Source organism: Phascolarctos cinereus, unplaced genomic scaffold (assembly GCF_003287225.1).
Source record: "Phascolarctos cinereus isolate Bilbo 61053 unplaced genomic scaffold, phaCin_HiC Scaffold_5;HRSCAF=322, whole genome shotgun sequence".
NCBI classification, from domain to species: domain Eukaryota; kingdom Metazoa; phylum Chordata; class Mammalia; order Diprotodontia; family Phascolarctidae; genus Phascolarctos; species Phascolarctos cinereus.
The window spans coordinates 365,918,750-365,932,811 of NW_027555958.1; the positions used below are offsets into that span (position 1 = coordinate 365,918,750).

The 14,062-nt window shown below is 33.3% G+C and overlaps 1 protein-coding gene across 1 annotated transcript in view; it reads right to left on the reverse strand.

Annotated features, from left to right (window-relative positions):
- The window catches only part of CENPF (centromere protein F), an 84,360-nt gene that overhangs the window by 22,117 nt on the left and 48,181 nt on the right, over nt 1–14,062 (reverse strand). The window contains 4 exon segments of the mRNA XM_021007830.2: nt 973–5,018; nt 5,021–5,714; nt 6,983–10,377; nt 13,106–13,241. Coding sequence (XP_020863489.1) covers nt 973–5,018; nt 5,021–5,714; nt 6,983–10,377; nt 13,106–13,241 — 8,271 coding nt within the window.

A 14,062-nucleotide genomic window follows, 5' to 3' on the forward strand; every position in this document is an offset into this window, starting at 1 on the left:
TGAACATTGAAGTAAGATTTCAACAGGTAAAAATACAAAGGAAATCGAACGCAAGGACAGATACAAATAAGAATCCATCTGGAAACAGTTCAGTCTGGCTAAAACACAGAAAGCACGAAAGGGATAGTGTGAAATAAGGCTGGAAATAAATCTCTATGTAAATATAATCAACCTCCTTTCTTGCTTTAATAATAAAAATATATTGAACACAATGTTTCTTAGATGATTAAGGATCATGAACCCAAGGTCCTCTGAATATTAATTTTTATGACAAAATTTTGTGAAAGCAGAAGGTCTAATAGGGCAAAAAAAATCCTAATACTAAAACATACATCTGATAACTAGTTGTCTTATAATTTGTGTCTCTCTAAAAAGCAAAATAATGCATCAAGTGTTCTGATTAATTTAAATTTTAACATAATTCTCTTAGATGTCAACAGTAGATATTACTAGACATCAAGAGCAGATAACACCCATAATCCTCAATAGCTCTCCAGCCCCTCATACTTTGAAAACATATGAATATGGATCACAATATCGTGATGACCTATTATTATAAACATGAGACAGCAAGGTAGTAGATAGATGGCAGGGCAGTCAGGATGACTAACAAGCCTTACCTCCGATATATATTGACCACATTAACCCGGGCAAGTCACTTAACCTTTCAATAGCCTCCTGAAACCCTATAAGACTAGAAGCTGCAAAAAGGTTACCATCTGCTTTGGCGGACATTTCCATACTGGGAGCTCCCTAGACCAATATAATCCAAGGTCTAAACAAAATTTTAAAATTATATATACTAGTTTGCAATTTGAAAATTCCAAGACTATCTTTCCACTTATTATTATTCAAAATAACAGCAATATTTATATAGTATTTAAGGATTTTCAAAGCATTTGCTCAAAAAATCTTATGGAATATAGCATCTACAAAGCTGCAAATAGCATTTTTCACTTTTTCATAATTTACCTTTTCAAGAAGAGATGAGTTTTTCCTCTTTGTCAACTCAAGTTCATTCTCCAGATTGGCATAAGAACTTTGTAGAGCTTCTAAACTGTCATACAAAGTCTCATTCTTGGATAATTCTTGGATCTTTTGTTGTAATTCTACTGTAAGATTTTCCAGCTGTGATTTTTCTTTCTCCAGGAGTTGCTGCTCTGCCTCCATCTGGGTCAATGTAGAGGAGAGCTTTCTGAGGTTTTCAACTTCTTTCTGAAGTATTCTGCTTTCTTCCATTGCCTTCTCTAATTTTTGTTTGTTGTTTTCCATTTCTTGAATAAAGTCATTCATAGAAGATTTCAGCACAGCATTATTATTTTTTTTCTCTTCAAGCTGCTGCAGCAAATGAATTTTCTCATTCTTTAGAGAATCCACTTGACAATTTAGATCATGTTCATTGACCTTACATATGTTATGCTCTTCATGTAAGGATTCTATTTTCTCATTTAGATCATTCAACTGTTTTTGAAGCAACTCTATTGTATGGTTAGATTCTTCTTTAGATTTTCTCTTTTCTTCTTCTTTTTCTTCCAGTAGGCTTTCAAATGAAACATTTAACATTTTCAGTTCTGCCACTTGACCCTGCTTTTCTTGTAGTTCTTTCAAAATGTTTTCTTTTTCTGATGATAAGGAAACAACTTCAGTTTCCAAACATTTTAGGTTTCTTTTCAAATCTTCTAATTCACACAATTGCTTCGACATGTTTTCTTTTTCTGATGTTAAGGAAGTAAATTTGGTTTCCAAGGACTTTAGCTTTCTGGTCATCTCTTCTAATTCAGATGTTTGACCCTGCTTTTCTTGCAATTCCTTTAACATGTTTTTGTTTTCAGACCTTAAAGAAGCAATTTCAGCTTCTAAACATTTTAGGCTCATGGTCATCTCTTCTAATTCACAAATGTGACTTTGTTTTTCTTGTAGCTCCTTCAACATGTTTTCTTTTTCTGACCTTAAAGAAGCAACCTCAGGTTCCAAGGACTTTAGACTTTTGGTCAACTCTTCTAAATCAGACACCTGACCCTGCTTTTCTTGTAGTTCTTTCAAAATGTGTTCTTTTTCTGATGATAAAGAAACAACTTCATTTTCCAAACATTTTAGGTTTTTAGTTGACTCTTCTAATTCACACAACTGCTTCAACAGATTTTCTTTTTCTGATGTTAGAGAAGCAAGTTCAGTTTCCAAACTCTTTAGACTTTTGGTCAAGTGTTCTAATTCAGACACTTGATTATGCTTTTCTTCTAATTTCTTTGACATGTTTTCTTTTGCTAATCTTAAGGAAACAACTTCAGTTTCCAAACATTTTAGGTTTATGTTCATTTCTTCTAATTCACAAATTTGATCCTGCTTTTCTTGTAAATCTTTCAACATTGTTTCTTTTTCTAACCTTAAAGCAGCAACTTCAGGTTCCAAACATTTTAGGTTTATGGTCATCTCTTCTAATTCACAAATATGATCTTGTTTTTCTTGCAACTCCTTTAACATGTTTACTTTTTCTGACCTTAAAGAAGCAACTTCAGGTTCCAAAGACTTTAGACTTTTGGTCAACTCTTCTAAGTCAGACACCTGACCCTGCTTTTCTTGTAGTTTTTTCAAAATGTGCTCTTTTTCTGATGATAAAGAAACAACTTCATTTTCCAAACATTCTAGGTTTTTAGTTGACTCTCCTAATTCACACAACTGCTTCAACAGATTTTCTTTTTCTGATGTTAGAGAAGCAAATTCAGTTTCCAAACTCTTTAGACTTTTGATCAAGTGTTCTAATTCAGACACTTGCCTCTGCTTTTCTTTTAACTCCTTTGACATGTTTTCTTTTGCTAACCTTAAGGAAACAACTTCAGTTTCCAAACATTTTACGCTCATGTTCATTTCTTCTAATTCACAAATTTGATCCTGTTTTTCTTGCAGTTCCTTCAACATATTGTCTTTTTCTGATTTTAAAGAAGCAACTTCAGATTCTAAGCATTTTAGACTTTGGGTAAATTCTTCTAATTCAGACACTTGACTCTGCTTTTCTTGTAACTCCTTTGACATTTTTTCTTTTTCTGACCTTAAGGAAACAACTTCAGTTTCCAAACATTTAAAGCTAATGATCAGCTCTTCTAATTCTGACACTCGATCTTGTCTTTCTTGTAAGTTTTTCAAAACATTTTCTTTTTCTAACCTTATGCTAATAAGTTCAGAATCTAAGCATTTTAGTATTTGGACTAATTCTCCTAATTCAAAGATTTGATAATGATTTTCTTGTACTTCTCTCAGTGTACTTTCTTTTTCTGACCTTAAGAAAACAACTTCTGTTTCCAAACATTTTAGGGTTTTGATCGACTCTTCTAACTGGCAAACTTGATCTTGCTTTCCTTTTAATTCTTTCAATATATTTTCTTTTTCTGACCTTAAGGCAACAACTTCTGTTTCTATACATTTTAAGCTTTCAGTCAATTCTTTTAATTCATATACTTGATCTTGATTTTCTTGCAGTTCTTTTAATACTTTGCCTTTTTCTGACCGTAAGGAAACAACTTCAGTTTCTGCACATCTTAAGGTTTCAGTCAATTCTTCTAATTTAGACACTTGACTCTGCTTTTTGTGCAATTCCTTTGATATATTTTCTTTTTCTGACCTTAAAGAAGTAACTTCAGTTTCCAAACACTTTAGAGATTGGGTCAACTCTTCTAATTCAGTCACTCTATTTTCTTTTTCTTGTAGTTCTTTCAAAATAATTTCTTTTTCTGACCTTAAAGCAACAAGCTCTGATTTTAAACAATTTAAGGTTTGAGTCAACTTTTCTAATTCAGACAATTGACCTTTACTTCCTTGCATGTTTTTCATTACATTTTCTTCTTCTGACCTTAGAGAAAAAACTTCAGTTTCAACAAATTTTAAACTTTGGGCTAACTGTTCCAATTGTGACACCTGACCTTGCTTTTCTTGTAATTCTTTCAATATATTTTCTTTTTCTGCCCTTAAAGCAATAATTTCTGTTTCTAAACATTTTATGGTCTCCGTCAACCCTTCCAATTCAGACTGCTGACACTGATTTTCTGGTAATCCATTCAACATATTTTTTTCTGATCTTAAGGCAAATAATTCCAATTCTGAACATTTTAGGCCTTTCGTTAACTCTTCCATTTGTGTTTTCAGTGTTTCTAATTCGGACTTTGCATTCTCAGCATCAAGAATCACTGCTTCTTGATTTTCTTCTGACATCTGCAATTCTCTTTCAAGTGCTTCAATTTTGTCCTTAAACGAGTCAGCATTGCGTTCACTTTCCTTCAGCTTTTCTAAAACGTAGTATTTTTTCTTTTCATCAGCCTCTATGCGGATTTTTAGTTTTTCTATGCCACTTCTCAGCTGACATACTTCTTCTTGTGTTGAATTCAATCTTGCTGCAATCTCACCTTTTTCAATTAGAGAACTCTCTAAAACCTTAGAAAGGTTTACATTTTCTGCTTCTGATTCATTCAATTTGGTTTTCAGGTTTTCTGATTCTCTTATAAGAAGCTCTTTCTCATTGATCAATTGATCAATTTCATTTTTCAAGCCATCTTTTACCAAACTAAGTATCTGTGTATCCTTCTCTACACTTTGAAGCTGCTCTTGGAGATGATCTTTGTCTTTTATCAGTTGGTTTACATCAGATGACATGGTCTGAAGGAGTTGTGTTTTGTCTCTTACCTGAGACTCCATTATTTCTATATGTTGCAGGGATTCCCTTTGATTTGACTCCAACACTTCAATTTTTTCCTTCAATTTTTCACATATTTCTTCTACTTGCATTTTTTCCCTTAATAGAATGTCTAGTTCTCCACTAAGGTGGCTTTTCTCAGATATAACCAGAGAAAGTTGTTCTTCAAGATTGGAAACCATTTTCTGTTTATTATCATTATCTTTTTCTAAACAGAGATGCTTTGTTTGAAGGCCTTCCAAGTCAGCTTCAATGGAAAAGGCATGATTCTCAATATTAATCTTTTCAGATTTTACCCGCTTCAATTCATTTTCTATTTCAAGAAATTGTTCTTTCAGTCTTTATTCACCATTGCTAGATTATCTTCAATATCTGTAGTGTCTGTGAATATAACTTTGCATGGTCTTGAACCAGAATTTAAGTTTTCCAAAGATGTCACCCTCTGAAGTAATCGCTGATTATCATAAGAGAGGGATTCCAATTTCTCACTCAAGTCTGATTTTTCTTTTTGAAGTTCCTGAATGACTTTTTCTAATTCTGAACACAAGCATATCTTAGCAGTTAATTCAGCTTTTTGTAAATCCAGCTTGGAGTCTAATTCTTTAATTTCATTGAGCAATCTATCAACTTTTTTATTACTTTGCTCTATGCCACAGAGTAACTTCAAGTTTTCCTTTGAAGTTTCTTTCACCTGCATTTGTAGATTCTGAATGAGCACCTGATTCTCCAGGAAATCCATAGCTGCTGAAGTATCATTACTAGAAAATGATAATTCATTAATGCATTCAGAATTGGTTGGGGTTTTATCTGATGAATTTCTATGTTCATTTTCTAAGTTCAGTTTCCTAGAATATACCACTGCAGAGCCGACACCATCAATTTCAGCTATTTTCTCATACTCCAAATGTAAGGTTTGTTGAACATTTTCTTCACAAACGTGTAGTGTGTCACTCTTAATTATCTTTTCATCAGTGAATGAAATATGTTCTTCTGAGTTATCTGAGACACTGTTTTCTTGGTCATTCCTAATTGCCTGTAATTACACAATACCAATAAGAAAAAAAAATCTTGTTTATCACAAAGAAATATAGAAGTAGACTAGAAATTAATTTCCAGATGTATTTTTCCACAATAAAGAAGGTTAAAATGCAACTTTCCTCCTACTTACCTTCCAAACTGGTCCTCAACTCTCCATTAGAAGTGTCAAAGCAATCATTTTAAATGTTATTTTTGGTGTAAGGTAGATAATTATAACCTATCTATATTAAATACTTTGGGGTAGGAGGCTTGAAACATTAATAGTAGAAATATAAAACTTCCCTTTTCCTGCCAAAAAATGGCAGGTAAATTCCAACCTACTCAGCTTTCATTTGGTAAGTATTAATGTAGCTTAGCTTTTTTTCTTTTTGAAAGATTTTAGCTACTTGAAACAAAAATGAATGATTAAAATGTATCTAAAAATTAAAATATATCTGAATAATTGTTCAATGAAGCAAAGGTATGTTTTAAGCAGGTAGAACTAAATCAGATATGTCATAGTAAGTTACCAGGCCAAAAGTTTCAAACACATGTACTAATTATAAGGAATACTTTTTTAATTGCTGTAATACTAAAATATAACATTCTTCCTGAAAAGTCACAGGAGTCAACTCCATCACATTAACTTTGTATTTTCATGTCAGATTTATATCAAACACATATTTACTAACATTGTTAAACAGTATCATTTAACAAATATGTCTTTAGTATTTTTTAATCAAATTCACACAAAATATAAAAAAAATCTTAATGTTTAACCAGTTAACTAGAACACACGTTAAGTAATCACTGTTGATGTGATCTAGCAAATGATCCCCAAAAGAATTAACTCCTTTAAGCTCCAAATAATTTACATCACTTAAAATCCAAGACTTATCATCATGGAACCAATTAACAATATTGGACAGGATATGCCTATACAATCACTACCTCATGAGTGGTGAATAATATGTATTCATTCATTCAAGCTCGTGTTCCAACATTATAATATCGCTAAAAAGCAGTCACCATCAATAGTTGCATATACAGTATGGTTGTGATAATGCCAATCACTGTAGTAATTTGCTAAAACCAAGAATTAATTTGTTTTCCTGAAGTAGTAATGTAGTTTATTAACAAGCTTTATATAAGAATTTAACTGGTTTATTTTAATATTTAGGAAACCTTTCATCATCATGCTGGATTTAATGTAATATAATGCCTTTTTTCCTTTGAACATCAGTAGCTAAAGTACAGGAAAAAAAGCTTGTTGAACATACTTACATCGTCACCTCCAGCAATAAGGAATGAACGGGAACTTAAATCAAGACCTTGAAGTTGAAGTCTTGCTACTTCAAGCTGAAGTGATAAGTACTCAGTCTGTTTCTTTTCTGCTGCCAACTTTGACTCCATTTCCACAGTCACACTTGCCAGCTTCTGTTGCCACTGTTCATTTTCTGATAAATACTGCTCTCTGAGAGATTCTAGCTCTCTCCTTTCAGAACCTATGAGTTGTTTAAGCTCTTCAATCTCTTTATCTTTCATAATCTCTTGACTTTGATATTTGTCTGCAAGATCCTTCAGTGACATCTGATAAGTTTGGCAAAGTGTCTCAAGTTCTTCAATATTCAATGTGGGATCAGATCTAACAGTTCTCTTAGTCATGCAGTCTACCACAGGACTGCTGCAAGGGGCTTCATCTATATTAGCACTGGACTGATTGTCTAAAATATTCTCTTCCAAACTGTTCAAAGAAGATATTGCTCTTGTTTCTTCAAATAAGTCCTTATAAAAAGAAGATTCCACAAAACTTGCAAGATTGGGGGTTTCATTCATGCAAGAGGACGATAAAGAGTCACCCTCTTCCAGTACAAATTCTTCTTTAACAGGAGTGCACTGCTTCATCAAATCAGTCTGTAGGTTTTTAAGATTCATTGACAATACAGAATTTTCAGCCTTTAGTGTGTCAGTGTAAGAACGTAGTTCTGACAACTTAGAGCTCATGCAGCAATGCTGTTCATGTAAAATTCTGTGCTCAATTTGTAAAGATGAAAATTTTTCCTGTAATTCAACAAAATGCATTTGAACTTCTTTGTTTGACAGTTTCAAATGTTCATAGTCGCCACCATCTTCGATACTGCCCTCTAGAAGTTTTAAGCAAATAGACTTTTGTTCATTACATTTCCCCCCAAATTCATATTTATCAGTCTCTTCAGTAAGATCACCAGGAAGGTCATTTTCATTATTTAGTGTTTTAACTTCATTTACTAGTTTCTCTACTTTTTCTGCCATTTTGGTAGTTGCTAAGATACACTCTGATTTTGAATCATTAAGTTCAGATGTTAGTTCTAACTTTTCAATTTGTAGAATCTCACACATCTTCTCTAACTCATTTAGCTTATTTACTGCTGTCTGCAATGAAGCCATTAGTTGTGCATTATCATTTTGGCTTGTTGATAGTTCATGTAGAACTGAAACATACTTTTCATCCATTTCTCTTTTGCCGTCCTCATAGTTGTTGGTTTCAAATGACTGATCATATTGCTTATTTTCCATTACCTTTGAATCCCTAGCTTCTAACTCCTTTCTAATCACTTCTAATTCTTGCTGTAAGACCTCTTTCTCCTTTTCACTTTCCTTAAGTCTTAGTTCCATATGTTCAATGACTTCCTCAAGTTGTGCCATTTGTGCATTATAAGTATTTAAAGAACTATTTTTAGCTTCAAGATTCATATGAAGCATTTTAACTTGAACCATCTTAAAATTATCTAATTCATTCCCATTTTCATTTAAAGACTCACTGATGTGTTCTGAAGCTGGGCTGCCAGTAAGAACCAATTCATTCCTTTGCACCTCTTTTGTCTTAACTAATTTCATCAATCTATCATTCTCTTGCAGCAAGACATCATACTGTTCTTGTATTATACTTTTTTCACACTTGAAATTTGAAATTTCTTGTCGTAAGCCATCAGCTTCAATCTTCGAACTATTTTGAATAGCTGCAATCTCATCTCTCAGTCCACACTGTACTGTCTCCATCTCAAGAATTAATTTCTCATTTTTTTCCTCAGCTAGGGCTAGCCTGCCTACATAATCTTCACGTTCTCTTGCAAAAGCTCCTTCCAAGTCTCTCAATTCATTATTTCTGTTTCCACAAAGACTAGCAGTGTGTTCACTTAAGATACATTCCAATTCAGTGTTCTTTTCCTGCATTAATTTATATTTTTCTTTGAGAAGTTCAAGTCCTTTTTCAGCTTCTTCACATCTCTTTACCAAAAGAGACTCTTCCTCTTTGTTTCTATCAGATAGCTCTGAAATATTTTTCTCCTTTTCAATTAAGCAGTCTGAAAAATTGAAATTTTTTTGCATTAAGTTCATTTTTTCTATATTTAAAATTGCATTAATTTCCTTGAGATTCCTATTTTCTTGCATCAGTTCTTCAATTTCTTTCTTGTTTGGAAAGAGAACTAAATTAATTTCCTTTTTCTCAGAACTCAGGGTTTCAGACATCAACTGCAGCTCCTTTACTGACTCTTCAAGTAATTGGTTATTGATTTTTAAATCTTCAATTTCTGCTTGTCCAGATTCCCGTCGTTCATGCAACATTTGAAACTGCTTATCTACAAAACTTTCATGCATATGCTCTGCTTTAATCATATTTTCTTCTATTTCACCTTTGATTTGCACCAACTCTTCACAATGTTTTTGTAATTCTGAATTCATCTTCTTTGGAGACTCTATCGGAAGCTCAAATGAAGAAACTTCATGTTGTACTACAGCTGTACTTTTTACATTCTGGTCTTCTAAATGCAATTTTCTGTTCTGATCTCCCCCCTTTAAAGGTAGGCTTCCTTGAATTTCAAGTATATTTGTAAAAGAATTGTTCAAAACTGGCTGATCTAAAATCAAAAGATCCTGACAGCGATCATCACTTGTCACTTGAGAAATATTTCTAGATTTCACTAGACTATTGATCCTTTCATATTGTATACACAATTCTTCATAACGCTGATCTTTCCCCAGCATTTCATTGGACATCAACTGTAGTTTTTGTTTCAGATGTTCAACTTCCTCAGTTACCTGAACTATTTTCAAAGACAGATTTTCTATTTCCTTTTTATATTTCTTATCTGAGCATTCAGCTTTTAGCTGGAGTTCATCATAAGCTCTTTTCTGTGCTTCTAATTCTACATTTTTTCCTTCCATTGCATTCTGAAGGTTTCTGATCTCCAAGCCTAAGTTTTCTTTTTCAGTTTCCATTATTTTGAAGCTTTCATTGGCATCATGATTTTTCATCTGCTGAGTCTTCAGACATATTTCCAAATGATTAATTTTGCTTTGCAAGCCTTCCTTTTCCAATAAAAGCTGATTCAAAAGTTGTTCTTTCTCATTTTTCCACTGAGAAAATAGAGTTGTCTCTTTTTTTAGTTCTTCACATTCCTTCTTCTTTAATTCCAAGGTACTCAGTAATCCCTCTGATTCTCTCTCTGTTCTACTTAACTTATCATTTAGCTGTTCAATATGATGTTCCCTTTTTTTCAGCAGATCTTGAGAACAATCCCGTTGCTTCTCTAGATCAGCCACTGCAAGCTTCAGTTTCTCCAAAGTCAAAGATTTTTCCTGTTGATTTATTTTTTCTTGAAGATCTTTTAAAGCTTCCTCTTGAATGGCATTCTTATCTAAAAAACATAATGTTTTAATTAATTATAATCTACAGGACAATAAATAAGCCAGATTACAGTTAATTACCAACTACTTATAAACCTTATTAGACTAATTTGAACTCCTCATTATTTTGGGTTTATATACTTTAAGAAGGAAACTTATTTATTAGAGATCAGGTAGTGAATGTTCTTTCAAACAATATAGAAAATAACACTGGAATATACGTATGGGAATCATTCCTTCTCAATGTGCTTGAAAGTTTTATCATTCTTCCTTTTCAGCAAATTTAACTATATAAGTCACTGACAAAGAAACAAACTGAGACCACAGCAAAGCTAAAGAGGGACTACCCCCCATTTCCTAATGCAAATTGTTCCCATAATCTTTTTGGGCTTTTTTTTTTTAATAACTTGAAAGGTTAATACTGTCCTTGCCATTCTGAGAAAGAAACTGCTAGATTCACCTATAACTACTCAGAACAAACATAATTTCAAACATACAGCATACTGTTATCATAACCTAGGGGCAGCTAGATGGCACAGTGGATAGAGTGCCAGGCCTGTAGTCAGGAAGACTCATCTTCAAAGGTTCAACTCTGGCCTCTGACACTGTATGACCTTGGGCAAGCCATTTACCCCTATTTGTCACTATTTCCTCATCTAGAAAATGAGCTGAAGAAGGAAATGGCAAACCATTCCAGTATCTTTACAAAGAAAATCCCAAATGGGTTCATGAAGAGTCAGATATAACTGAAAAACAACCCAAGAACAACAAATCTTAACATGGCACCTGAAAATACAAACCAACTACAATGAAGGGAAGCTCCTCTATCAGCCCCAAATAATCTATATTTTGCAGCTGGGAAAAGTGAGGTAAGAAGTCTTTGACGCATGACACCACTTCAGTCTATTTTTGGAAATGGTAATGGCAATCTACAAGAGTTTCTTTTCCTTTTAGTTTTCCATGAGGAAAACAAGAGATAATTGATATTTATACCACCTGTTGTCTTGAAAACAGTGAAGATGAAAAGTTCTTCTAAGGAATGAAATCATTTGAATTCAGAATAGTTAAAATGAGGGGCAGCTAGATGGCGCAGTGGATAGAGCACCGGCCCTGGTTTCAGGAGTACCTGAGTTCAAATCTGGCCTCAGACGCATAGCTGTGTGACCTTAGGCAAGTCACTTAACCCTACTGCCTAACCCCCCCCAAAAAAAAGAATAGTTAAAATGATAAGTATTATGAAGCTCATAGAAAAATATAATCCCTTAATCAGTAAATATGAGGTAAGCAAATAAAAATATGTATAATGAACAAGGTATGGCAAAACTAGACATGCAAAAATTTGTAATTTCGGATGTGATTAAGGGAACATTATTTGGCTGCAAAAATCATTCAACCAAATAGGAAATCTAAGAAAATGGTCATTGAGGGCTTGGGAAACAACACAGTCAAATAAAAGTTGGTTATAAGTGTTATAATCAAAATTAGGGTAAACTGAGGCACAAAGTTCTGAGCGCATTCAATTTATTGGTAAGGCTAGCAATTACCATAAAAGGAGTCTCTCAGCTTCTCAACAAGCCAAAAGACACCTAATGAGAAGGACAGCTTTCTTTTATAGACAAAAGGAGGAGACTTTTCTATAAAGATCTAGAATAGAAAGCAGCATCACAGATGGGAAAACAGTATGATTAGTTATAAAGTTTATAGTATCATAAATGGGGAAAACAATATGATTAGTTATACAATCTGAAGTATCATGACTATGATGAACAAAATGACTGACTGGAAATTAGGAATGAGGGATTAGAAACAACCCCTCCTTCTATCTTGTCGCTAAGAAAGTTCATTGTTTGATTCCACCTGCAAGGACAGTTTAGTGATAAGACTCCCTTGGATAATAGACTAGATTCCTTAGCATTCACCTGCATCCTTCAAGGATAACAGATTTCTTTGACACAAGAATAGAACAGTGATTAGCAGGAGAGAGATCTCAACCTCTAAACTTAGCTCAGAGACAATGAATGATTTACAGGAAAGCTGGATATCCAAACTTAACTCTAAGACAAATGAAACATGACTTAGGCAGTTACAAAAATAGCACACAGTGATACAGAATGAAATCAATAAAAAATAGTATTGATTTGATTTTTCCAATATTCATAAGAAAAATCGTAATGAAAGATGAAATGAACAGCGTTAGCATAACTAACACACTTGAGACATAAAAAAAACAGTATCATGGGGAAAGTGATATACTGATGATATAGTTATGTTTGGAAGATTTTACCATTTTGCTTTCAAAGAACTACAAATCAACCATTTGGGGATAGTTAATTTAAAATAATCCCAACTGTCATAACATAAATTGTTTAAATAAATTACATGTAAATATGTGCACCGATGTCTCATTCTCTTCCCTACTCCTAACCAAAAACCAAGACCATTGTCCCAAGGCAAACTTTAACAATTTACAATTTTATAGTTTAACAATTTGAATATCTCCAGGATATTCAAAGATTTGTGTCTTCTCTTAGTGAAAACAACAGCTTAGATACCAAATACAACAGTCATTCAGGGACAGCTAGATGGCGCAATGGATAGAGCACTGGCCTGGGAATCAGGAGGGCCTGAGTTCAAATCCGACTTCAGACACTTGACACTTACTAGCTGTGTGACCCTGGGCAAGTCACTTAACCCCACTGACTCACCATAAAAGTGAAAACAAACAGTCATGCAACTTACTTTTCATTTCTTCTGCAAGATTCTGATTCTGCTTTAGATAATGTTTGGTTTGCTTGAGTTCTTCCTCCAGTTGGTAGACTTCTCTTGTTCTTTCATCTAACTGATGACTGAAAAGTTGTTTTTCCTGCATCATTTCCTAAAATATTGATAATAAAATTTGATAATAAGAAAAAAAGTATTTTCTAAAAGAATGTAAGAAATTAATTCTTCGTGACTAATAATGTGGGCACCACAAACTGAAATAACAGCTACTATGTGGGTGTGGCATTGGGATATGAAATTGTGACCGATGAATACCAACTCAATAAAAATGTATAGATTATGTTCTTTATTGAAGGCAGACACCTTAATTTAAACAATAAGCCTTAAGAATAGAAAGGAAAGGTAAGCACAGGACATGGGATCTGACGATAGGTCTTTTCTCATCTATATAGTACCACAGGGAAAAAAATGCTGGCTACTTGAGCTTTCCTTAGGGAATGGAAAGAATCCAGATGTAAAGCATTCAAAAGGCAAATACCATAGGTACTCCTAAATACATATAAATCCCACAACTACATTGCTTTATGTTGCTTGCATTCATTTGGGAAAGAATAAAATTTAGTGAAACTTGATATAATGCGATTATCAGAACCTACATAGGGGAGTCACTAAGTGAAATCACCTAATGACAATGTTATTTTGGTACTTAATTAAATAAAAGTCCCTTGAGAGTTATGGAAAGACAGGCACACAAACATACAGTTGTAAAAGCTTTGAATTAGTCTAATAATTACTAAAAATAATTTGGAATTATGAAATAAAAGTAACCAAAGTATTCATACCCTTTGAACCAGAGATTCCTCTGCTAGGAACCTATTCCTCCAAGGAGATCAAATACAGAAAGGCCTATTATATATCAAAATATTTATAGTAGCAATTTTATGTTAGCAAAGTATTGAGAATGAAGGGGGAATA